Consider the following 26,632-nt stretch of genomic DNA (forward strand, 5'->3'; position numbering starts at 1 on the left):
CTAGGCATAGGGGGACATGGGCAAGATACAATACTCTGAACACAGATAACTGGGGCTTTGGCACTACATTCTCCTTTCCAACACTAATGAGATATGGTAGAATGTGTGAAAAGGTTGATTTGTATGTCTCACCAAGCCTGAGAAACCCTCCAGAGTAGAAGCTACCTTTCAAACAGCTTGTGTATGAATACTTGGTACCCTTGAGCAGCAACATCTCTTCTGGGGGAGAAGACCAGTTTACTTTAAGTGGGATATAGGATTAGCTTATCGTGGGAAAGATATCTAACAAACCAAGGACATTCAGAGAATTAGGAGTACTTTTCCCTGGTTAAGGAACAATGGACTGGTGTTTTGGGTGCAGTGGATCATACCACCAGAACTCCTCCACGTGATTAGTACATTCCACGAACCATCAGCAGCTAGAATTACACAACCCTTGCATGTTGGATTTGAGAGAAAAGAAGTGTAAAGAATTCCAAACAAATAATTTCAAACCATTGGCTTATTTGAATACATTTATTATGAAACTTTTAAATGCATATACATATTTAATTGATATGACTTCATAGTAAAAATTGTTTTAAAAAGTTATTACTATTTTCTTAAAAAGAAGGGGGGGGGGAAGCACTGTATATTGGAAGCTGCCTTCTCCTGGACCATTTCACATTATCTGGGAGATGCATTTTAAACAATACAAAAAACAGTGTTTATCATATTGAACACTGAACCCATCACTACACAAAGACTGAGAGTCCAGCAAGGTCACAGGAAAATAAGTGCTCAATGTGGCTTTATCATTTAACTCTATCAGTGGTCTGCTTAAATTTGGAGGTTCCTAGGGAGGATTTCCCAGGCCCAGGGATCCCTCAGAAACAGTGTGGGTGCGTAAAGGGTGCACACTCAGTTAAGTAACACCCAGTTACTGTGGTCAGAAACTGACACCATGCAAGGGTCAAATCAGAATGGATAAAGAGGCTTCGAAGGCTCTCTGGATTTTACATTGGAAAACTAACTTTGTGCTATTCAGACCCACTGGTCCTGGCTGAAGCCTCCTTGCTGGTGTCTCAGCAGCTAGCTAAGGGAGAGACAGACAACAGTGCAAACAAGACATGGTACAGATTCAGATTTCACACACAGCATGTCTTTGAGCCCCAGTCCCAGTCCTACAACCTATGCAAAGGCTGGTAGTGGAGAAGCACCCTGGGAGTGATGAGAGCCAGAGGCAACAAAGGGACCACAAAGGAAAGCCTGACTATACCAAGTCAACATTCACAGTTGCACTTGACTAGTATTTTAAAGCCAAAGGGAGATTAGGAGCACCTTTTCCTTTGCAAATGCGTATTTAAATGCAAATTTACTTTAGTAGGATGGTCTCCATTACGGAGCCAGCTTTGGGGTAGAAGAATTGTTTTACAAATCATTTTCCCAGCAGTTTCTATTCTTAGCCTCCACAGGAAGGAGAAACAGAATTGATTCTTAAAGGCTTTCAAGATTTATGGTCACGTTACCTAAGGGGCCCCCATAAATCAGAATGAACTGTATGGCATCTGGTGTTATTTATGTATTTTGTTTGTTTCCTCAGAGCAAGAACTTTAGTGGTATTGAGTCTTGGTAAGTAGATTTCAGGGAAAGATACCCTATGATGGATTTTTTAAAATCTTGGATTACCTAGAAAATGACCTTTGACTGCAAACCCAATCATCTCATATGTAACTCAAGAGCACTGTAGTGACCAGGCCATTTCAAAATAGGGTCTTGAAATCAGCTCTGTACTCCTTTTAACTAGTAAAGGCCTTTTTTACTCTATTTTTTCAATGTATCCATTGATTTAAGGACATGAATTTTTGTTGATGGATTTAATTTCTATCATGATGATCCAATTAAAAGTAACATTTATAGGGAAATCTAATACATGCTAGCTAATAACCCCACCAAACCCAAAATTTTACTACTGGCCAGTCCAACTCATAGCAACCCTGTAGGATAGAGTAGAACTGCCCCATAGGGTTTCCAAAGCTGAAAACATTTATGGAAGCAGGCTGAGGCATCTTCCTCACATGAGCTCCTGGTGGGTTGGAATCACAGACTTTTAGGTCAGCAGCCAAGCACATTAACCTCTGTTTCCTCGGGGCTCCATAAGAACCTTAAAAATGCATACAAGTCAAAATTATTTCACTGTAACTTATTTTCTACATGTAATGTATGTACAGTGTGTTGTCAGCTGATAAATTTCCTTGTTTTTCCCACTTCCCTGACTTTTACAATTTCTCTGGAATCCTTTTTTAAAAGGAGTACAGTATCAGTGATATCAAATTAAAAACCAAATCAAAACTTTAAATTCTGAAATGCCTACATTTTAACCTCTTTAAAAATTAAAGATTTAATGCAACTCTATAAACTGCCCTCACTCAAAACTAAAACCCAAAACCTCTAAATTTAAGACTTTCAAATGAATTTCTTGAATCATTTTCTTAGAGGACATGACAGAGCAGTCCTCCTAGACATAGATTACATGGCATCCGAGTAAGTCCAGAGAGCTTTTGGAGGGTTAAATATGGAATTTTCAGATAGTGAAAAATGAGGTTCTATTTTCATTGGAAACAGGGGTTAAGAACCAAGACTGAGTCTTTTATGAGATATATGCCAAATAATTTAATTAAGAATTCTTTTCATTCCCAAAATATTGCTGGGCATGGAGCAATGGAGACAGATAACTCTAGTTTTAAAACATCAACAACTATGTAAGCATTGAGGGTCAGCAGCCTCAAAGGTCAACCAAAGGCTCTGTTGATCCAGGGTGGTTTTTAATCAGTGGGGACACCAAAGCAGTTCAATCTCAAACAATTATACCCTTAATTCAGACAACAGTTAAAGGGCCCTCAGGGCATCTCCTGACTCCCAGCCTTTGCATATAAAGAACATTCAACAACACCTCCCCAAGAAAGAGGTCAGGGATGGAACTTGGGTTTCAAACAAAAACACAGGATTGGACAATGAACAATTTTCCAAACAAAACATAGATGTACAGTGTTTTCTGTAAGACAAGACATTTTGATTTGCTTCTTGGTGCTCAATGTAAATGAGAACTCAGGTTGTGGGAGAGTCCTTTTCCAGGGTCACGGAGACAGTCTTGAAGACACATGATGATGGGTGAGAGAGAGAAAATGATGAGAAGAAGATGATGGGCTGCAGATGACAGTGAGGGTGCTTCTTACCCTGTTCCTGCCCTCACACTCCTGCCTCAACTCAGGAACGCTCTGTCAGACCTCAGCTTTCATTTGGAGAAAGGGACGAGCTTCAAGGATCACCTGCAATATTCTAACCTCCCACTATTCCGTGCAGCACAAGGCAGCTTTCGCTAAGGTTTACCCAGCTGATGGTGTCTCTCCATTCTAATGGGTGACAAATATTGGAAAGGCTCCCGGTAGGCTGATCATTCTGCTGGGTATAGCCCACACATAGAGATAGAAAACTCAAAAAGCCCTGGTCAGACTAGGGGCTTCACGGAGGAAACATTATCATAAAGCAAGTAAAACTTAGCCTTATTCTAAGTATCTATCTGTCACCAATGACATATAATAATCACACTAAATAAAACCATATATTTTGGCTACATAATCAAATGTGAAAGTAAGGCAAATGGTGCAAAATGAAGCCCTTGCCATTGCAGATAGTCTTGAATTGGGCAGTAAGGGAAAGCTGCTGAACTGGTTTTTCCTAATACTGGTTTTCAGACCTGGGCTCCCACTGTAAAGTTTCCGCAGGCGTCTTACTCAACCTGCACCTCTCACATCTTGAACCTCCTGTTAATAAAGAACAGAGTGAAACACCATTAAGGCGCAAATCAACCAGCAAACATGCCTTCCTCCAGGGTCCGCAGGATACAGCCGCCACATCAGAGATGGTGGAGCCTCCTGTTACAGCAAAAGCAGCTGCCAGAGAAGCCACATGATTACCCCCCCCCCCCCACATTAAAGTACTTCAAGACTGCATGCCAGGCTTCTCCATTTGCAGGCCCTTCAGAACAGAATGGAAGGGCAATAGGAAGAAAAGGCCACTGCCGAAGCAGAGAGAAGAATGGGATTAAGGTAGGAAAAGCAAAGACATGGACACAGCAAGCTTATAGAGTGGGCTACAAAGGACAGCATGAAGATAACATTGTGACAACTCACATCAAATAACAAGACAGAGAGACAATGACTTACAATATATATACAGTACATTTTTTGAAAAAAAACTGGGATTGAAAATTTCCACTACCATAAGAAATTATATAAGTAGCCACAGAAACCAATACTTACAGCAAACTGAGAGGCCAGTGCGCTGCTGGGCTTCTATCCTGGATAGTCTTGCATCCTAGAGCTTGGTTTGTTTAGCTCTGTGAGCTGAGTTTCTGAAAGTCTCCCATAAAAAAGAGACTTCTAATTGCTTCCCACCACCAAAATCTATAGTCATGTTTTAGATGATGTGAGTCACTGTCACCAAGCCTCACCAAGCAGTCCAGCATCCTGGAAGAATAGGAAGTCCCACAAGACACCATGACAGGATTATGTTCTATCTTGCCTCAGGTGGCATGTTCAGGTTTAATATCCAATCAGGTTTTGATTTTAGCACAACCCTGATCAGTTCAGTGATATTGAGGCACTCATAATTTTTTAATTTTGCAAGCCACTGGTCAAGATGCAGTGAGTCCCCAGAGGCTGGCCATGGTTAGGATAATCATGACAAACAGAGTGGGAACTTCACTGCATCTCTTCCCCTGAGGCCGCCCGATTGTCCTCACAGCATGGCTCCCAAACTAGTGGAATATGCTCAATTTGTCACCTCAGGATAACATAAATTCAGCCACTGTGGCTCGAGGGTAAACCGTTTACTCAGTACAGTGCTCCCAAGATGGACCAGCCACCTTATTCAAGGCACAGAGCAATGCTGCTTGTTCTGTCTGAAGAGTGAAAAACTGAGGCAAAATTGAGGGTGGCTGGGAAATATGGATATTATCCTCCTCCTGGGCTATTTTGTAAATTTAAGACTACCCAAGGCTAGGCCCATGGGGCAAAAATTCAGCTGCCTCCCATAGGAGATGTTGGGACAACCATTAGGGTGGATGAGGAAAAGAGGGCCTGCAGAGCTCCGTACCTCTCCATGCATGGGGTCCAATCACAGGCACCAAGTTGATACGAGGGGCACAACGTGGAGAGCTAGCTGGATCAGAAAGATGGTAGCAGGAACCAATGCCCTGCAGTGGGTGCAGTGCCTTGAGCACTTTTCTAGTGAAGAAAAGTTCTTTAAGTGCCTAACGTTGTAGCCATAGCAGTGCATACAGAACAGGAAGGGATGCACACCATAGAACCTGAATCTCAGGTCAGCAACTTAATGATTTAGTTGCTCCTGACATCCCTCTGCATCCTCCCCCAATCACTGTATCTTCTTAACCATTTAGCACAATTAGGATCAAGGGCTCAGGGTATAGGGGTAACCATATGCTTAGTGGGAGGTAGGAGAAAGAGTCAAGTAATTTAAAAGGTCTTTTGAAAGCATGGCTGAAGTCTGAGACTCTCTTTCCCATTGAGCCCCTCTCATTTTTCAGTACAGGGGCTGCCACACAAATCAGAGAAGCTTGTCAAAAATCTCACTCTCAAGCATAAATCCACAGGCATGGAGGTGCATCCTAGAACTTAAATGGCCTTCACTTTAGGTAGTTGTTTCCCAACAGTGAGGGGTAAAGACCTGAGGCAACTGAGTTTGGAGCCTATTGCACACAGTCTTAGAGACCCTCCCAACACAGGGAATCTGTGTTAAATAATCTGCAAGACTTGCTAAGAAGAAAGACTCCCTGAGAAACATTTCCACATTTGCTCTCAAATCAATCTCAGGTCACAATCCTGTTCACTACTAGCAGACTCATTAAGTTCATGCTGGGAGGTGGACACAGTCATACAGAGAAGTAGCGTTAGCATGCTGTCCCCTGAAATCATGGAAACGCGAGGGAGGGCCTGGTAGAGACAGATATTGAGAAAGCTAAGGCCAGATGCTTAGGACTAAGTACATTATGCCTACAATGGTACTGGTACCACTCAGACTCTGAAAGCAGTGACACCTACAAGGAAGTGAGATAGCCTTCACATTGGGCACTAGAATACAAACTGCAAGTTCCTGGTGTTGTATGAGAGCCCAGATACCGCCTCCTCAGTATATTGTGGGTCATTCTAGACATTCATGAGCCAGCTGCAGCCTCTGTGTCCTAGATTTCATTCCCATCTCTGTATAAGTACTTTCTTCACAATTTAGCAGATCAGAAAGCTCATAAGTATACCAGCCAGGTGGCCATGAGCGTGCTCCCACCAAGGAAATTTGAGCACCTGCCCCAAAAGGTAAGTGGTCACTGGGGAAGGTTGGTTGGGGCCAATTTACAAGCGCCTGGAGAGACAAGAGCAGAGCACACTGTAGTCCATCTCGGTGTGGCAGATAACTAGTTTTTCCTTTTCTGAGCAGCCTTTCTCTTCTTCTGTCGCTTCTTTTTTCCTATCTTTTCTTTTTTCCCCACTTTTTCTTCTCTGCGCCCCCTTAGATAAAATCAGTAGAACCATTAACAATGTAGAAATAAACAAGAGTTCCTCTCAGTCTGCAAAAGGTTTAACCCTGGACCCAAGACACTGTGTATCAGTAATTTGTTCAAGAAAATTCCCCAATTAAAAAAAGTTAACTGGACATCCATCACACACCATGAACTAATTACTGCAATTTACCCATCAGACCCTGCAATGGTTCCTGCTATGTTCTTCTGCTCCTAAAACACTGCACTAAGACTGGCCTAGACTAGGCTTTCTGTCCCAACCACCCATCTTGTCAAGCAGGTATTCCTTCTAAAGAGCCAGCCTTCTCAATGCAGTGTTGAACTGTCTTCTTTTTCTGAAAATAACCTCCATATTGCAGATTGAAGAAAACCCGAGGTTCAGCCATATAGCCAGCTAGGACAGGAGAAAGAAGACAACCTGATCCCACCTCCTCCTTCCTGGATGACTGCATGGCTACCTCCTGGGAAAGACTGAGATTGCTCTAGAGAGCAAGGGATAGAGGTGGTTAGCAGAATCTTATTAGAGCATTTGACTCGTGGTTGTCATATTAAAATGAATCAAGCTGAATTGTATTTAGTGATTTATGGGGTGAAGTCACTCGTTCCTATGAAAACTGGACATGAACCATGGCAGTCATCAGATTTTTACATGGGAAAATGTGAAAGCTGAATATTACTAAGGCTGAGTCTTCGGGGATTACATGGGATGTTAGGAGAACCAAAGAAAAGGAAGGGGAAGAGGGATTAGTGAATCAAACATTATTCTTCAGATAACCAGCACTGCCAGTTCCACTGTGGTGGGTGAGTCACAAAAACTTGAGCAAAAATCTAATGTGCTCATCAGAAAAGCTCTAGTCCTTGACCAAAAGGATATATGACACCTGATTAGCAGGCCAGCTTTCGTTTTTATAACATTCAGAGGTGTAGATGAGCTCCATTTCTACAAATTGATGAGGCCATGTCAGGTCAATAAATTCCCACATACAGTAGGAGGTTTATATCATCAAACAGTTAGCATTTTATTGCTAGTGCATATCAGGACATATTGGATACAATTTTAATACAAGTGAAAAAATATACCATGACTAACATTATACATCTGCATTCACATTTTATGTATATATCTTTACAAATTGCCAGTCGTCTCAGGTAATAGAGAAACATAACATTCTGGCATTCATATGGCTTCTCTTCAAATATATGAATTGTAGGAATATAAATATATTTTGAAGTACATGTTTTCAAAAGAAAAAATGTTCACAAAAATATATACTTTTAAAGAGAAATGTCTTCCCCAAAGTTACAAATACCACTAGGACCATCTGTGAACTCCATTTATGCACAAATATTTCATCTTGCCAGTATTTCTCATTGGAACCTGAGAAACCTGTTGTATATTTATTTACTTGTTTATTTTTCACTTCTGATTTCAGAAATGTCAGAATTTATGAGGCCTCCATAGCATACAGAGACAATCTACCAAAGGCATTCACAGAAGTCAAATTTTTCAAAGCAAATTTTCGAATTCAAATTACATTTTGTTCTGCAAAGACTTGTCTTCTATGCTAAAGTAGGCACAAGACCTCACTGCCATTCTAAGAGAAGACCCAGAAGGATCTCACAGAGGGCCCACAGAGGATGGGTAGACAAAGAAAGGAGAGTGATCATGGGTGAGACTCATGATCTTATCTCCTCTTTGCCAGTGTGGTAATTGTTCAGGGTATAGAAATTAGAAGCAGTAGTGAGAAATAAGAAGCAGAAGCTCTTTGGGTAAGGGGTGGCAAAGGGATGACAAGGAAAGGTTCTCTGAGCGCAGTTCTCAATGTTAGGACCTTATGCAAAAGAGTCACAGATTCAATCATTGGACTTGATAAAGGAAGGAGACTAAATGCGTTTGCCTCATCTGACTACATAGGAACAATTCCAGAAGGGGTGCCCCTTCAGGAGTGGCCAACCACTCTTTCTTCAGCATTCCGTGTCTGTCACATTTTTGAGCAACTAGTTTGACTGTTGGAGCCCTGCTGATGGAGTGGGTGGCTTGTTGAGCTGCTAATCTCAAGGCCAGCAGGTTCAACCCACCAGTTAATTTGTGGAAGAAAGATGAGGCTTTCTGCTCCCTTAAAGATTTATAGTCCTGGCAATCCAAAGAGGCAGTTCTGCTCTGCCCTATAGGGTTATAATGAGTCCTGACTATTGAATTGGAATTGACTTAGTGGCAGTGGGTTGAGTTGGTTTGATTGTCATCTGACTGTGCTCAGAGACTCTCCATGTAAAAAGAATACAAGCTCCAAAAGAGATTTTGAGTAATCAGTGATTTTAAAAAATGAGTATGAATGATTATCATGAGAAATCTGACTAATTAATGATTTTGTAGTACAATATCTTAGAGAAATCTTAGTTAAAAAGGATCCTATGTACAAGAGAATGGAATATAGATGGACACAAGCTGCATGGATATAAACTGCATGGATACAAGCTGCAATACTGTACTATAGACACAGGTGTTTCAACAAAGGGCAAAACTCAAGCCCGTTCCCAGATCAGTGTTTTATCCCACAGGCACACCTGGTCCTTACAATTCAGACCTTCCCCCACACCTTTGCCTTTTTGATTTTCATATGATTTTAATTCTCCTCAAGTGGATCTAGTGGAAAGTCCTTTTGGCTGTTGTGCTTACTTGTTTAAAGCTTTCTCCAGGTATTCCTGAATCCATTTTAACTTTGGATCAATGCAAACTTGTCTATTGTTGTTCTTCAACCGTGCCCTGCGAAAACAAAAGAGGCAATAGTACATAGGTGAGCAGAATAAGGCAAAGCCACAACTTGCGGATCTTCTCATTGGACATGCATTTTCCACCTCTTGCCAATGCCAAGGGTTCCATTTTCTAGGGTTCTTGAGGCACTCAGGGTCTATTGGAAAGTCACAATAATAATAATGTGGTAAGCATCATGGCAGAGACACAGCAAAAGTGAAAAGGCCTTACAGGGATGTCCAGGGAGAATTCATGTAAGGAAACCTTCAAACTGGGTCTTGAAGGCAGAAGAGGGTTTTCGCAAGTAAAGAGAAATTGCAGCTGTACAATATGCAAAAATGATAAAGAAGAAGAGACTGGATGTTCACAAAGGTGTGGCCACATACTAAGGGGCTTTGGAGGGCACATGGAGGAATTAGCAGATGAAAGAAAGGAAAACTTCAGAAAGTTGTAGCTCTCCTTTCATCTGCTAATTCCATAGCCCACTCGGAGTGCTTCAGTTTTTAGAATGGAGACATCTCCAGGAAACAAAGAGCCCTCAGCCTTTTGCATTGCTGGACACACATATCCTTGTCTGTTGTTTATCCTGTATGTGCAAACACATGGGCAGAGTCCACCCAAATGAGCAGCTACGTGTGGCTTTCACTTTGCCCTGCTTGCAGCATCCTATGCCCCAGACGAGACATTGCATGTTTCATTTATGTGTGATTTTGGTCAATTTTGTTTCCCATGCAAATGAAAATCAAATGTTAACACTTGCAATCAAAAACAAAACTCTTGTGGTATTTGAAAATACACAGTTAAGAGAGTTACAGATGATGACATTCCACTCCATGGTTAAAGATGAACTGAATTTATACCTTGTAAGGTTTTGTTACATCAGAAAGGGTTGATTTAGAGCATGGCTTTGAATTTGTTCTTCCCAGTTCAATCATGGCCTACCAAGTAAAACTGGAATGTAAATGAATTTGTAAAGTGTGGGTAAACTGAAACAGTAACTGGAATGGGAAAATACTGGGTCAATGCCCTGTTAGAAACTTAATCTGCCTCTTAAACACGAGAGTATGTAAAAACAGTGCCCGCTCAAAGATGGTGGCTAACTTCTTAGCTTTGGATATGCATTACTCTTTATTGTCATGGCAATAATCCAATCTCCCAATCAAGTTTCTGCAATGGCTCACTAAACTTTCCATTTCCAAGCCTCACATTACAGGAGTTCAACCTGTCATTTTTTCCTGTTCTATTATTATCCATTTCACACGCAAAAAAATTTAAATGTAGGATCTTTTCTGATATTGCTTCATTGGTCACAACTACCCTGCTTCACACCAATTCAAAGCCCTGAGTTAGAGCCCCCAAAGCCTGAAACAGCCTGGAAAACATATAGCCATTACTAGCAAATGGTTGTCTTAGGCAGTGGTTTGGGGCAGAAGTTTGAGAAAGTCTATGATTTCTTTAGTACAGATGCATCCAGGCATCCAGCTGTGCTGTCAGTCTGTGCTAGAGGAAGAAAGCCTTGAGAAGAAGTCCAAAGATTTTCCCTATGAGTGTGGCCAGTTGCCAAGGGCAACAATGGCTTTTGAAACTCCTATAAGTACTCCTAGCAATAATACTGCTGTCATTAATTGCCATCAAGTTGGCCCCATGCACTCACTACATGGAATGCTTCCTAGTCTCATTGGTAACAGCATTCTCTAAGTATGCCAAGAATCTCTAGTGGCACAAATGTTTCAGTGCTTGGCTACTAGCAAAGAGGTTGAAGGTTCAAATACACTCAGAGGCACCTTGGAAGAAAAGTGTGGTGGTCTATTTCCTAAAGATAAAAACTCTATGGAGTGAAGTTCTGCCCTACAACACATGGGGTCACCATGAGTCAGGGCAAACTGTATGGCAGCCAGTTTTGTTTGGGGTATAATCATGCCAAGTTCAAAGATGCCAAAATGCAGATAACATTTCTATATACTTAATAGCTCTGTGAATTACATGTCAATACACCCATTAGATTCAGCATCTCTAACAAATGATATTCAAGGTTTTCACAATGTATATTACTCATCCATAATGAGAAACACAACCCTGATACATGCTATCACATGGATTAATCTTGAAAACACAAATACTGAGTGAAATTGCTCACAAGACCATATACTATATGATTTCATTAACATGACATATGAAAATATATAGAAATCAAAGTTTATTAGTGGCTACCAGGGGGTGGAAGGAAGGAGAAAGAGGGAGTTTTTGCTTAAGGGATGTTAGGATTTTATGTTAATTGTGGTGGAACAGCAAAACTGGTTACACAGCTTGAACAATGTAATTAATGTCACTGAAAGGTATGAGTGTATGTGGAAATTTTTATATTGGCCATGGTTTTGTTGTGTATATTTTCCTAATTCAAAGAAACATTAAGAAAAAAGACTTACACAATCTGAAGGGCACAGTTTGGAGTGTTGAGAATTTTGAGATGCTTGACATTGGCTCTGGCAATGTGACTCTCAAAGAAACGGCATGGGCATCTGTAGCTCAGGCTGACAGGTTTCCCTAGAAGAGTTAATAAGAAAACAAAAACAAAACCTTGTTATCCTGTCAAGCTTTGGAGACTCAGGAAGGGCTGGTTCTGATGAATTAAACACACTTTCTTGAAAAGACCAACTGCTTGGGCAGGTACCTTCTGGGATGAAACTAGATTGTACAGAGTAGGGAGATTAAAGTTCCTCGGGGTACTGGATAGGGTTGGAGATTAAAGGAAGAAGACAACTTTTAAAGTATCACGAGAAAAAAGCAGTAATTAAATGGGAAAAAAGCAGTAATTATAGCAGGTTTTAGTTTAGTCAAAGGTACTTCTTACATTTTATTGGAAGTCTTAGAGATATTATAACAATCCACTATTCAATTACATCAAGCATAATTGTACAATTGCTTCCACCAAAACCCTATCTTTCTCCCTCAGAACAGCTGGTGGTTTCAAACTGCTGACTTTGCAGTTAGCACTCCAACTCATAACCCTATGTCACCAGGGCTCCTCAAAGGTACTTAGCTTCCCAGTTTTATTTTGCAAAATTAATTCTTCTAGGAACAAGTGGGAAAGATATTTACTCTCAGAGGAGGGGCAAAGAGGAGACCCCATCCAATCTCTTACCCCTCTTTCTCTTCTTCCTCCTGGATAATTACAACTGGGGAGAGATCCACTGTAGCTCCCAGGAATGCTACCCTCCCCCACTTGCAGCTCTTCCTTCTAGTTTTCTTCCTAAGCCTGCCAGTAGCCTAGAGGGCAGGCAGAGAACCCACTTTCCCCCTATCACTTTCTCAAAGGCAGGTAGATTAGTCAGGCTCCAGTCAAATGTGGCTTTCTTTTGTGCCCGGATGCTGTCTGCAATCCCTTGGATTTTATTAAAACCTTTGTTTGCCAATTCACCAATTTGCAAAATGCCATAATTGACACCCATTAGTGCAAATTAGCAAGGGCTCCAGCAAAACTCACCAATCATCCTTTGGGTCAAGCATTGCAAGACCTGGGGGCTAGGATATTGCAATTTGATATAGAGCCTGTTTAATTCCCCAAATTACTTAAATTTACTGATCCTTTCATCAGGGATTAAATGTGTGTCTGCGCATATTTAGTCCAGATAGTTTACAACCCTCTCTCAGAAGCCTCAAGTTCTTAAGTTTTGTGCATTTGGGAAGCCACTCAGATCAATGAGAGTGAAGGACTTACCTTTTTGTAATGGCTGATTTCAGTTAATGGATGCTACAGACAGCAATACATTTAGCCTCCAAATCAGGAGAAAAACAGACTGTCCTGTCCTACAGGACCAAAGCTACAGTGAAAACCAGGAGAAAGACCATTTCAATGTGCTCAGTGAATCCGGTCTGGGAAACACTAAGAGCAAGTCACTAGTGGGGCCCAGCTTCTAGCAACTGCAGGAGAGGCCCTTCAGGGGAAGTCAGGACTACAGTGTAACCAGATCACCTGGGAAAGCAACCAGGCTGCTGGCTGGGGCCAGTCCCGGGTAATCAAGGAGTCATCTTTCCAAGTCTCCCCTCTTTGTGAGTATTTTACCCCAGGGTTTCCCTGCATTTTACACAGTTCTTCCCTGAGCTGAAGTTGGCAAGGACCCAGAGGTGAAGCAAGGAAGGATCCCAACCACAGAACAACCTTGAGCTCTGCTACTCTCTGGTGTCAGAAAGCAGCAGTCTGAGATCAGGCTAGAAATCAGAGACCACTCCCAGCTCAAACAGGCTGTGTTCTTTCCCTCTTCGTCACCACAGGGATTATCCAGTTCCTTCCAAAGCAGTTTGTATTCCTGCTGCCAGGACCCATTTGTTTCAGTCAAGTGGGAGAATTTCAATGTTTTTGTTTTTTGTTTAAAGAACAGAGTGCATAGGTGCTCTTATCAAAAAACAAACTTGGTGCTGTGTCCACCTAGTATCGTTTCCTCCAGCTTTCTGTCAATATTATTGTCTTTTCCAACCTTTTTGGATTTTAGTCAATGTAGTCAAGATGCTTGACTGGATTCAGAGGAACTTCACTCTCCTGACCCTTATGCACCTTCCATAACTGGTTCCCAAAGCTGTTCCCAGAGAGCCTTCCTGCCCTGCCCCCACCCACCAACCCCTTCCAGCAAGGCCTGGAAATGTGGCTGACTCCTGGATTGAACCCAGGAAAGTCTAGGGTAACGAAGGGCCCAGGAGCTTGGTCAGGGCAGACAATGGGGGGAGAGCAGGAGCCTAGCCTGAGTCTGCATGATAACTTTGGGAAGCGACTGGATGTAGAACACAGGAGCTTCCCATTATCCATTACCATTGAGTTGATTCTGGTTCTAATAGCCCTATGGGACAATGTGGAACTGCCTCAGAGGATTTCCAGTATTGTAGATATTTACAGAATCAAACTACTTCATCTTCCTCCCTGTAGAGTAGGTGGCAGCTCAGTGCTTAACACACTGTGCCATTAAGACTTCTCCAGGAGGTAAAGGCAAAACTGAAGGGAGGTTAAGCCAGGCTGAGCACATAAACGTTGTGTATGGGAAAATGACTGCTCTACAACTTTTCAGAGGACACCCCAGTGGGCCTTGGGCCTGGGTACTACATACCCTCCAGGGAATAGGCCCTGCAATAACCCTTTGCTAGTAGCTTTGTGGAGGGTGCATTTAAAGAGAACCAGACATGTGGCCACCATTTATCTGGAGGGCACTGCCACAGTAACCCTTGCCAGATCCCACAATTGTCAGTGCCCAAAGCAGAGTACCCACGGCTTTTGGGGTGCAAGAGGGAGTCAGTGTAGAGTCCTTTAACTAGGAAAATTCCGTTTTGCCTTCAATTTGGGTTTCTTTTCAGTTCAGGAAAACAATTTCCTACGTATTTAGGGAGACCTTGCTGGACAGCCAGGCATCACCTGGGTTTTCACAGCCCCTCCTGCCTACTCCTTGCCCGACCTAGGACTGTTTCCAGTCTGTGTCCTGCCAGGTCAGAGGGGCAAGATCTCTGGCCCCGAATCAGTTCAGCATTTGGAAGCGCTGCACAGAAGGCCGCTGTACCAAGAGAACTCAAAATGTCTTTCAACCGTTTGCTTTGTTTGTTTTTCTGTTTTTAAAAGAAACTTAGCAGCTGAGAAAAGGCCCGCTAGACATGGTTTTGTTTAGGGCTCAGAGGCAATGGTTTATTTTGGTTTGCAGCAGTAGCGTCCTTAGATAGGGCAGCGAGATTTCTCTTCAGCATCAAGAAAAGGAAAGAAAGCCTTGCCCCTCTCCCAGTGAAACTGGATACCACCTCCCAGTGGCCCAGAGCCTTGGTGGTTGAACTTTGTTGCAATGTTCCTCAGGCAGGCAGAGAGCTGGGCCCAGTGACAATGGCTCCAGCTTGCAGGTGGGTTTGGGGGCTGGGCTGGGGTGTTCGGACCCACAGGGCTCCTAGGCCTCTCTCAAACTTGACCTGGGAAGGCCAGGAGGGGGAAGGGAACCCAAGGGCTGTGCAGAAGGGCGGCTGGGGCAGTTGCGCAAACCTGACAGCTGTGCAGTGTGGTCTGGCTGCGCCAGGCTTGGAGCCAAGGGCCGGTGCGAGACAGAAAGGGATGGTCTCGCGTGGACGGGCTGCCGCGCAGCACACAGGGTCCAGTACCTCATGCCCTTAGCTGGGCTTTACGGAACCCTCTCTTCTCCACTCACCGCCGGATCACATCTCAGGCACCGCGCCATTGGAAACCAGCGTCCGGGCTTCCAGCACGGCACCCCACCCCCAGCTCCCAGTGTGCTCCCCACGAAGCACCCCAGCCCACCCTTGCTCTGCAGCGCGCGGGTGCTTCCGGACCCCGAGGCACAGCTGCAGAATGCAAACCCTGGAGAACACAGGAGGGGCTATAAGCGAGCAAAACGGAACGCAGCTTGCCAACGGAGAGCGCCTGGTTAAGTGCGGAGCCTCCTTCCAGGCGCAAAGCCGCCACTAAATGAGTTTGGGCGCGGGAGCGGGCAAGCAAGCCCCGGCCCCCGCAGAAGCCGGAGCGCCTCCGCCGCCGAGGGCACTCACCGTCGCTGAGGAAGAGCAGGGCCAGCACGAGGGCCAGAACGGCGACGGCTTTGGTGTCCATGGCGCAGGCGGCCGGGGACCGATGGAACAGGGCCCGTTGGACACAGCTGATGGAGAGTGAAAGTGCGGCGACTGGAGCGGTTGGCCAGGGGCTTTAGAGGGGAGCGACGGCGTGGCGGGGCGGGGCGAGCGCCGAGGGGCGGGGCGTGAACCTACTGACCGCGGCGGGTGGTGGGCGCTTGCCTTTCCTGGCCCAGCCTGGGAGCCTGTGGTGCGTCCACAGCGGCCTCCCAGCGGGCGCGCGCGCTGCGCTCCTCTTTCACTTTCTCGGCCCTGTAGGGCTCTCTGTCCTATGGGCCTGTCCTGTAGAGGCAGAGAGACTGTCACCGTGGTTAAGTGTTCAATTGCTAACCGGCGGCCGGAAAGATTAATCCCACTGATATGGGGTAGATTCCGACTCATCCCTAACCCGTAAGGATGGAGTATGACTGCCTCTATAGGATTTTCCAAGGTTGTCAACCCTTAAGGAAGCCGACTGCTGTCACCTCTTTCTCCCTCTGAACTTCTGGTTGGTTAGAACCACTAAGCTTTTGGCTAGCAGTTCAGCGCTTTAACCACTGAGTCAACTAGGTTCCTTCGTTCGCATAAGGTTGACAGCCTTTGAAACACTGTGGACAGCTCGCCTCTGTCATATGGGTTGGAATAAACTCAAGTTTGTACTTTGGTTTGGTATGCAGATGGAAAGACCCAATCCACAAAGTGAGGCTTGAGTCCTATTGCTTTAGTACTCGACACCAATGAGAACCAATAAAAACTGAGTCACACCCAGAGTTGAGGGCCTACTGCACTGGGGGCATCCTAAAGTAGTCAAAGAGTGGCCTGTTTCTCCAGGTTTTCTGCTCACAGAACTGGAAACGTGTCGAAAAGAAGGACACTGATAATAACATTCAAGGATTCTCTGTGGCATAGTGTGTTACATAGCTGCTAACTCAGCAGTTTGAAACCACCAACCATTCCGCAAGAGAAAAAAAACTAGGCTGTCTGCTTCTGTAAAGATACCCAAAGGTTATCTTCTGACCCACAGGTACATTATGCATCTGAGTCAGCTGATGGCAATGGGTTGGGTTTGGGTCTTTACTTCCATAGAAACTCTGATTCCAAATGAACACCATTTGTTATTAGCTGAACCTCAGTTTCCCACCTGCCTTATGGAAGCTCTGAAATAGGTATTGTGCTACTGAGAGGGTTCACCAGTTGGAGCTAAGGAAATCTGAATTTAATTCGTTCTTTATACTCCTGCTTTCTCACTTGTGAAATGACTGACCCTAGGCCCCAGCCTGCATTTGAAACTGCCAGAATAGAATAAAATCCCCAGCAGAAATGTTCAATATCTATGTAATACATAGTCAATACTCAATACATGGAAACTAGAAATGAGTTTATAATGCTCAACATTTCCTCCCTCACCCCAAAATTACCAGAACAGGAAATCGATCCCCTTTCTGCCACTGACCTTTCCAGGCCAGGGACATTCTTGGTACTCTCAGCTGCCTGCCTTGCAAGTCTCAGTCCTTCTAGAAGGCCACTGAGCTCCACTTGTGTCATCCCCAGTGGGTGGGAGCCTAGCAGGTCAGGGGCACAGGCAAGCAGCCTAGAGGCACAGGTTGGGGGAAGCACCCCATGGCTGAGTGGCATTGGTGATCACAGGCCACACAGTTCACCCTTTCTTGCCCTTTGCATCATGGCCAGTAAACAAGATTGTGTCTACACCATCCTTGTTTCCTTTGTGTGGAAGACTGAGAAGACAGGTACTAAGCTCTGGGTTCCTGAGGAATCTGGGAGGAGACATGCTTTGAAAGGAGCAGGAACCTCCTGGTGTGGGTGGGTTCAGTGGCTGTAGCTGGGGCCTAGTGGGTGGGATTGGAGAGATGGGCAGCAGTAGTTTGCCAGAGACTCTGGCTGAAGGGAATAATTGACCTCTCTCTCTCTCTCTCTCTCTCTCTGATTTCCAAAACCACGTTGGTGCCTATTCAACTGCACCATGGAGGGCCACAAGGACCTGTGATCATTCATTCATTGATTCATCATTGAGGTGCCATTCATCACCATCCATCCATCCATCCATTCATTCATTCATCCTGTGCCCTGGATGCAGAACCTGGACCCCTTCTGAGCTGGTCCCTGCTATTAAAGAACTAACAATTTAGTGATAAAGACAATCCTTTCCTCTCCTACTCTTAAGAAAACCAGGAGCAGAGAATCATGCCACTCAAATCAGGCCAGTGCTGTGGTTGGCCTCCGGTGCCCTCTGGTGGACAGCAGGTAGAGAATTGCCGTCTCTGTCCCTTGACCCTGCTCTAAGTTTCTGGTGGCTGATAGTTCCGCCCCTGGGAATTTACCACCAAGCCAGGAAAAGCTGCTGTGGACTTGACCTTAAACCATTGACCAAGGAAGTGGGATGAGTCCTGGAGCTGGAGTCCAGAGACCAGCGGGAGCCACTGGGAACCTGGACAGCAAGGCTGGACAAAGCAAACACCAAAGGATCTTTCTGCTTCCTTTTTGCCCAAGGTAGATAGGCAGGGCAGAAGTTCTATTCTAGCAGCCCCAAGGAGCCTCTGGGGAAATTCCCCTGTGGGTTGGACCCCTGGCAGGGCTGTGCTGATGGGAACTCTGCTCATTGCCAGATGTGTCCTCCAGGTTGCTTAACCTCCAGTTAGTAGGCACACCCTGATGTCCCTAAGACAGTCATTATTGTGGAACCCATCACTGTCCACTTCTCCATTCCTTCATAAAAACAAAACAACCAAATAGGGCATTCAGCTAGATTTACCCTCCCAGAGCTGCTGCTGCAGACCAGAAAAGTAAAAGGTAAGGTGAAGGAAACTGGGAAGCAGAGTCCTAAAATTAGAATCAGGGTACTAGGGTCTGTCCTGACCCCTGTTTTTTTTGTTTGTTTTTTTTAATTCACTGACAAAGCAAACTGAGAACATGCTGAAATGCCCTAGTTTCGTTGTGCTGGGCTCGTGGGATCCAGAATGAGCCTCTGCCAGGGCCTATTTCCCCAGGCTCCCCACGCTGATAGCACTTGTAGCCTAGTGGTCAGGTCAGCATGGTTAACCATAGATTTGGAGCAATTGAAAAGACATCAGGAAATTTACCTGTGTCAGATCACAGGGAGGCAGAGCACAAGCGGGTAGCCATAGGCTATTTCAGTTCCAGTTGGCCGAGAAGAAAACAACCTCACCGATAAGCTAGATTTCCTCCCCTATGGGTCAGCATGACAGCCCCAAAATCAGGACACTCCATAAGCCCAATATAAAAAAAGAGTAGAAATATCTTCTCAGTAAAAACTGCACATCCCAGGCTCATTGTTTAACTCCAAGACAAACTGACAGAACAAGTACTTAAACATACATTAGCATAATAAGGGAGTCAGTGCTAATGAATGCCAGAAGTTAGCTACAGAGCTTGGAGGCTTTCAACATTAAAAAAGAGGCCCTGGAGAAAGCCTGAGTTTCAGAATATCTCACTGAGCACAAACCCAAAGCCCATAGCCAGGGGGAAAATTTAATTTAATTCAATTCCAGCTGGCCAGGGGTAAAAGAAAGAAACAAACAAGCAAACAAAACCCCTCTGAGCTACTGGGGCATCAGTGGTATTGGCACAAGCCAGGGCAACTCCACAAGCCCAACAGGGGGAGCTACTATCCACCGTCAGTGATCCTACACGCAGCTGGGGAAGTCCTGCCTGTCTAGGGTTCTTACACACAGCTGAGGGAACTCCCCTTTCCCCCACCTGCTGCAGTGCTGTTATACTGGTGATCTCCAGCACTCAACACCGCTGTGAGAACCACTGCTGACCTCCATTGTGATCTTGCCTTTGAGGATAATTCTGCCCAGCAACTGTGGGACCCTACACCAAGCAGGTACACGACCCTGCTACCAAGAGGCAGGGTTGGAACGCCTTCAGCCCCACGGTCAGGCGATCAGGTCTCAGCTCTGTCCTTATTATTCTTTTTCTTCTCTCTTTCTTCTCTCTCCCTTCTATCTTTCCCATCACTATCCGTTTCAGTGGGTCCAGTTTTGTTTGGTTTTTTTCCTCTTTTCTTTCTTTTTCTTTCTTTTCCTCTCTTTCCTTTCACACACCTCTGCTGGCTTCTGGGTCAATAACCTCTACCTACAGCAACTCCGCCTAATCAGCAGGGGAACTGTGTGGGAGTGCTGCACACTACACAAGGCAGCTGTGACAGCCCTTACAGTGGTCCAGGTTGCTGAGGAAACACCTGTTTGACCTCTACAGTGATCATGCGAACTAGAGCACTTCGACCCAGGAACGATTAGGACCCTACACTAAAAGGATGCACCAACCTGCCACCTTGGGGGCAGGGTTTAAACCACTCTGGCCCCATGTTCAGGTGATCAAGGATCAGCTATCTCTTTACTCTTTGTTTTTCCTTCTCTCTTTCCCACCGCAGTCAGTCTTAGCATAGTTTTGCAAGTATTTTCACCTTCTTTCTCTTTCTTTTCTTTTAATTTATTTCTTTATTTGTTCTCTCTTTTTCTATTTCTCACCTCTTCCTCTCTTTCCTTCCACATGCCACTGCTTGCTTCCAGTCCCCTACCCTCTACCTAGGACAACTCTGCCCAGACAGTGGGGAGAGCTCCAGCCTGCCCCAGGTGGAAGTTCTACACACGACACAAAGCAGTGCTACACACAGCATGGCACTGGACTCAGCTATCTCTATATCTATTTGTTTTGATTCCTCTATCTTTTCTTCTTATTTCGCTTCTTCTTCTTCTTTTGCCCTTTCTTCTTTTTTCATCTTCTATCCACTCATTTCCACCACAGTCTCAGCAGATTCAGCTTTTCTTTTTGTTGTTTTCTTTGACCCTTTGTTTTTGTTTTGTCTTTGCTTTGTGTGTGTGTGTGTTTGTTTGTTTTTTTTATTTTTCCTCTTGTCTCAGTTTTATCCTTTCCTCCTTTTTCTTCTCTTCTCCCTCTCTTTCCTTTTACAAGCCACTACCAGGCTCCAGGCACTCCCCTCCACCTGGGGCGACTCTGATGACCCAGTTGGGGGAGCTCCTGCCCTCACTTGTTGGCTTTACACACACCTGGGGAAATCATGCCCACCCTCCACCACTACACCCCAAGCAGCTGGAGGATCTCCCATTCAAATGGCTGGGGGAACTCTTTGTCTATACCCTAAAGCCCTACAAATGACCAGGAGAACACCTGTCCACCATTTGTAGTGTTCCACATTTCTCTAGGAAAATCCGCCCAACCTCCACAGTGATTGATCCAACTAGGGTAACCCTGCCTGCCACCTACAGTGCTCTAAACCAAGGAGGGTACACTCACCTACCCACCACAGCACTCCAGCTGTAGAGGGAAACAGCACATGCCATCCAAGGTGCTCAAATCCCTGCGAGATACACCACTATGGCTTCCTGGGAGATCAGCCACTGAAATGGCATCTTCGTGGGCCCACAACCACCCGACCAGTGTCCCATGAGAGGACTATCTAACTCACATTCCAAATAATGGAATACTGGTTGGCCGGGGTAAGAGTGGAACCACAGGAAGATACAGCAGTAGGCTGATTCCCCCAGGGTAGCTAACTGTAGGTAGCTCATAGAAGCACTCATACAAGTCCCCCAAAAGAGAGCCCAGTGCTCTTTGACTCTGGATGATGGTGACAAGATCCTCTAAAACAAAATGTGAACAACAACCAGCCCCTGTGTCCTCAATGAAAAAGCAGGGGGAGCAGAAGACAAAGCTCAAAGAAGTCATGCACCTAATGACATGAATAGAAAAGGCAGACATTGAACTGCCACAGAAGGAAATCTTAAGAATGCTGCTTGGAGTCATGCAGGATATGTGGGAAGCAATACAAATAAAGGATGAAATGATAGAGGCGATAAAGGCAACTCACCAAAGGGAAATACAAGCCCTAATGGATGAATAACAAAATCCAGTAGCAAGTTAACAGACTTTGCCAACAGACTTGAGGAGGCAGAGAATTGCACCAGTTACTTAGAGGATAACCATGCAGACTTCAACAAACGGACAAAGTAGTCAAAGCAGTCAATCAGAGAAGTTGAAAGAAACCTGAGTGGCATTTCTGATGCTATACAGAGGAATAATATTAGAATAATTGTATGACCGGAACAAGACACAACAAAGAAGTCAACAGTAATAATGAGGGAATTCTTAGAGGAAAACTTTCCCAGGTTAATAAATGAAAATCAGGCAACCATTCAGGAGGGTGAAAGAACACCATCCAGAATGAATCCCAAGAAGTGATTGAGAAATATAATAATTAAATGATCCAAGTATGAGGAAAAGGAGAAAATCATAAGAGCAGCTAGGGAAAAAGGTATCCAAATAAAATATGTTCAGACCTATCAGCAGACATGATGAAGAAGATGAAGTGGAGTAACATATTCCAATAATTGAAGGAGAATAATGCAAACCCAAGACTGTGATATCCAGCCAAATTATCTATTAAGATAGATGGATAAGTAATAGTCTTCCAAGACATCGAAAAACTCATGAATACATAAAAAGAACCCCAGTCCTACAAAATATATTTGCTGACCCAGTATGGGCAGAAGATCAACACTCACAGAGCACATATATGAGACCATCTCATAGAACAACTCCACATAGAAGACGACAAGGGGAAAACAGCCGCCAAGATAGCATTAGTTCAGTAGTGGAAAGAAGGCAAGAATGAACCACACACACACAGAATACAAACTGATGGTCGGGAGGTAGGAATACAGTCAAAACATAAGTTACAAGATAACATCACAGAGTCCACATATGGATGTAATAACACTGAATATAAATAGTCTGAACTCAGGCATTAAAAGGCAGAGGCTATCATACTAGCTCAGAAAACACAATCCAAAGCACTGCTGCATACAGAAGACACATCTCAAGCTTGCGGACAAAAATGGATTGAGAATTAAAGACTAGAAAAACATACCAAGGAAATGACAATGCAAAAAACACAGGGGTAGCAGTCTTAATCTCTGGTAAAATTTATCTCAACGTACAAACCACAAAAAGAGAATAGGAGGGGCACGATATAATGCCCAAGGGAACAGCAGACCAAGAACCATTGAGTGTAATCAATATATATGCACACAATAAGAGACCTGCAAAATCCATAAATCAAACACTCTGAAATATGATCAAAGAAATCACAGACTCAGCAGTTACAGTAGATAACTTTAATACACCACTCTCTGAAAAAGACAGATCATAGGGAAAGATACTTAACAAGGAGGCTACAGATCTAAACAGCATAATTGGGCTACTTGACCTAATAGATATTTTCAGAACTTTCCACCCAAAAGACAAAGTTCACATTCTTTTTAAGTCCATATGGCACATACTCAAAGATAGACTACTTGCGGGAACATAAGTAGAGCCTGAGTAAATTTAAGCACATAGGGATTATACAAAAGTCTCTCTCTGACCACTATGTCATAAGCCTGGAAATCAACAAAAGGAAGATGAGAAGACAAGGGCAAATAATTGGAGGATGAATAATTCTCTATTTCAAATGGAGGGGTATTAACCCAGATCAGAGATGAAATTAGGAAGTTTCTAGAAACCAATGAGAAGGAAAATATGACGTACCAAAACCTTTGCACACAGCAAAGGCATTTGTCAGAGGAAGTTGATAGCAATACATGCACGTGAAAAACAGAGATTTATGGTTGATGTGCTGGCACAAAACTTACACCAATTACAGCAGAGTCAACAGAACAATCCTACTAATAGCAAAAGAAAAGAAATAATAAAAACCAGAGCTGAGATAAAGGAGAGGGAAAACAAGAAAACTATGGAAAAAATTAATGTAGCTAAAAGTTTGTTCTTTGAAATGATTAACAGATTGAAAGACTGCTGGCAACCTTACCAAAAGAAAGGAAGAAACAAACATCGATAGCAAGGATGAGGGATGAAATAGGGAACATTACAACGGAAACTAATGAAAACAAAAGGATAATTACACAGTATTATGAAGGCCTATACTCTATCAAATTCAACAACTTGGAAGACATGGACAAATACTGAAAAAACAATCCCTCCCCAGACTATCCCAGATGGACGTCAAGAACCTCAACAGACACATAGCAATAGAAGAAAGAGACAAGGTTACAAGAAATTACCAACAAAAAATTCCCCTGGGCCAGATGGCTTTTCAGGAGAATTCTACCAAGCATTCAGGGAAGAACTGAAACAAATCTTCCACAAACACTTCCAGAACATAGAAAAAGACAGAAAACTCCCAAATATCTTCTATGATGCTAGTATAAATCTGATACCTAAAGTTGGCAAGTATCCCACAAGAATCAAGAACTACAGACCAATATCCCTAATGGATATTAATGCAAAAATCCTTAACAAAAATACTGGCCAATAAAATATAAAAGTATATAAAACAAATAATTCATCATGACTAAGTGGGATTCAAAGCAGGGATGCAGGGATGTTTCAACACACAAAAGATGATTAGTATTATTCCCACATTGACATGAAAAATTATAAAAACCACATGATAATATCGATAGATATTCGACAATATCCAACACCAATTCCTCTTTAAGACACTCACAAAGATAGGAATGGAAGGACAATTCCCCAATATTATACAAACTACATATGAAAACCCATAGACAACGTGGTAATCAATGGAGAAAAGATGAAAACAATTCCACTGAAAAAGGGGGCCAGACAAGGATGTCACTTGACCCTACTTCTATTTAACATCATACTGGAGGTCTTAGCTAACAACATAAGACAAAGAAAAAGACATCAAAGGTATTTGTCTGGGGAAGGAGGAGGTGTAACTATCGTTATTTGCGGATGATATGATTTTATATATGGCTATTTTAGACAGGGTTCTCTAGAGAAACAAAACCAGAATGCTAATAATTATATATATTATATTTTAATATATTATATTATCTATAAATATACATATATTTATAAATATACATATATTTATATAGATAGATAATATAAGAAATAAACAGTTAATTAAGCAATAAAGCAGTACAAATGGCTCAGTGCAACTCACTCCCATGAAGCAGTTGTGAGACACTAGTAGTCCTCTGTAGAGTAATTCAGGCTATCCTGTCACAGGCAGCAAATCGCAAGGCTGCTCACCAACAGTCAGTCAGATGACAAGATCCAACAGTCCCCAGCTTAAGAGATGTAAATTCCAGTGGTGTGGCGAAGTAGATCTTGAAGGAACCTCAAATTACAGCGACAAAGTCCACTGGTTAGGTGTTCCACGGGTAGTGTAGCTTGCAAATTGAGGCACAGAACAATCAAGGCAGCTGCACACTGGTTTGATGATCAAAGAGCAAGAGACAAGAAAGGCGAGGCTCTCTGAGCCATTTATCTCTCCACCCTTCAATTAATCCCACATGTGTTCATTGGCCATGTTGGCACAATAAACATTAACTATGTCAATGGAAAATCTCCAAAATTGTTGGAAGAGATAAAGGTATATGGCAGAGTGGTAGGATACAAGATCAACAAACAGAAGTCTATCAGACATTAGACATTAGACAAGATCACAGAGAGGCAATTAAAAAGGTAGTACCCTTTACAATAGCCAAGCACAAATTGAAATATCTAGGGTTATACCTGACTGAAAATACAAAAAATTTGTACAAGGAAAACTACAGTGCACCATTACAAGAAACCAAGAGAGAACTCCACAAATGCAAGAATATACATGCTTCTGGATTGGAAGACTCAATATAGTAAAGATGCCAGTTTTGCCCAAGGCACTATATAAGTTTAATGCTATCCTGATAGGAATGTCATCCTTCTTCAAAAATTGATAACACTGATTACCAAATTCGTATGGAGAGGGAAGCGGCCCAGAATTAGCAGAGAACTCAAGAAGAGTGACAAAATGGGAGGGCTTGCTAAACCTGACCTTAGCACATATTATACAGCCATAGTCGTCAAAACAGTGTGGTACTGGTATAATGACAGATATTCAGTCCAATAAAAAAGAGCTGAAAACCCAGAAATAAAAACAGCAACATACAGACAATTGATTTTTATAAGGGTCTCAAAAAATATCATATTGGAAACTGATCCCCTTTTCAACAAGTGGTCCTAGAAAAAATGGATATCTACCTGCAGAAAAATGAAGAAAGACCATTACCTCACTCCATGTACAGGAATAAACTCAAGGTGGATCACAGATATTGAGGTAAAACCCCAAATTATTACGGCCATTAATGAGGGAATTGGGACAAACCTGAAAACCTTGACACAGGGAATATATAGGTTATCAGAAATATGGAAGGATATAAATGCAGAGGAAACACAAATTGACAAGTGGGATATACTGAAGATAAAACACCAGTGTACATCGAAAGAATTCACCAAGAGATTAAAAGAGCACAGACAATGGGAAATATCTTTAGCAATGACATATCAGACAAAGGCCTTATTGCTAAAATCTACAATACTTTGCAAGCCTTCAATAATTTAAAAAACTAACTGCCCACTAAGGAAGTGAGTAAAGGACCTGAGCAGAAGTTTTGCAGGGGCAGAAACCCGAATGGCCAATAAACATGTGAAAATGTTTCCAATCATTAGTCATACGAGAAATACAAATTAAAACAACAATGAGATACCACCTAATACCCTCAAAGATAGCCCAATTAAAAAAATTAAAAAGTAACAAGTGTTGGAGGGGCTGTGCAGAGATAGGAACTCTCGTCTACTACTAGTGGACC

The 26,632-nt window shown here is 43.3% G+C and overlaps 1 protein-coding gene across 3 annotated transcripts; it reads right to left on the reverse strand.

The window, feature by feature from the left end:
• Positions 1 to 533: 533 nt before the first annotated feature.
• Positions 534 to 16,115, reverse strand: CXCL12 (C-X-C motif chemokine ligand 12). 3 transcript variants are annotated; one of them, XM_075564227.1, is made up of 4 exons: positions 15,852 to 16,092; positions 11,753 to 11,870; positions 9,252 to 9,338; positions 534 to 3,803 (listed from the first exon to the last, which is right to left on the reverse strand). In XM_075564227.1, the coding sequence occupies exons 1-4, from the start codon at positions 15,910 to 15,912 to the stop codon at positions 3,788 to 3,790; spliced, it is 282 nt and encodes a 93-aa protein (XP_075420342.1). In that variant the 5' UTR covers positions 15,913 to 16,092; the 3' UTR covers positions 534 to 3,787. The 3 variants fall into 3 exon arrangements, with proteins under 3 accessions (XP_075420342.1, XP_075420340.1, XP_075420341.1); XM_075564225.1 differs by lacking the exon at positions 534 to 3,803 and adding an exon at positions 3,811 to 5,267 and having other exon boundaries at positions 15,852 to 16,115; XM_075564226.1 differs by lacking the exon at positions 534 to 3,803 and adding an exon at positions 5,275 to 6,563 and having other exon boundaries at positions 15,852 to 16,106.
• Between the last annotated feature and the right edge of the window lie 10,517 nt (positions 16,116 to 26,632).

This window comes from Tenrec ecaudatus, chromosome 12 (assembly GCF_050624435.1).
Source record: "Tenrec ecaudatus isolate mTenEca1 chromosome 12, mTenEca1.hap1, whole genome shotgun sequence".
Lineage (NCBI taxonomy): Eukaryota > Metazoa > Chordata > Mammalia > Afrosoricida > Tenrecidae > Tenrec > Tenrec ecaudatus.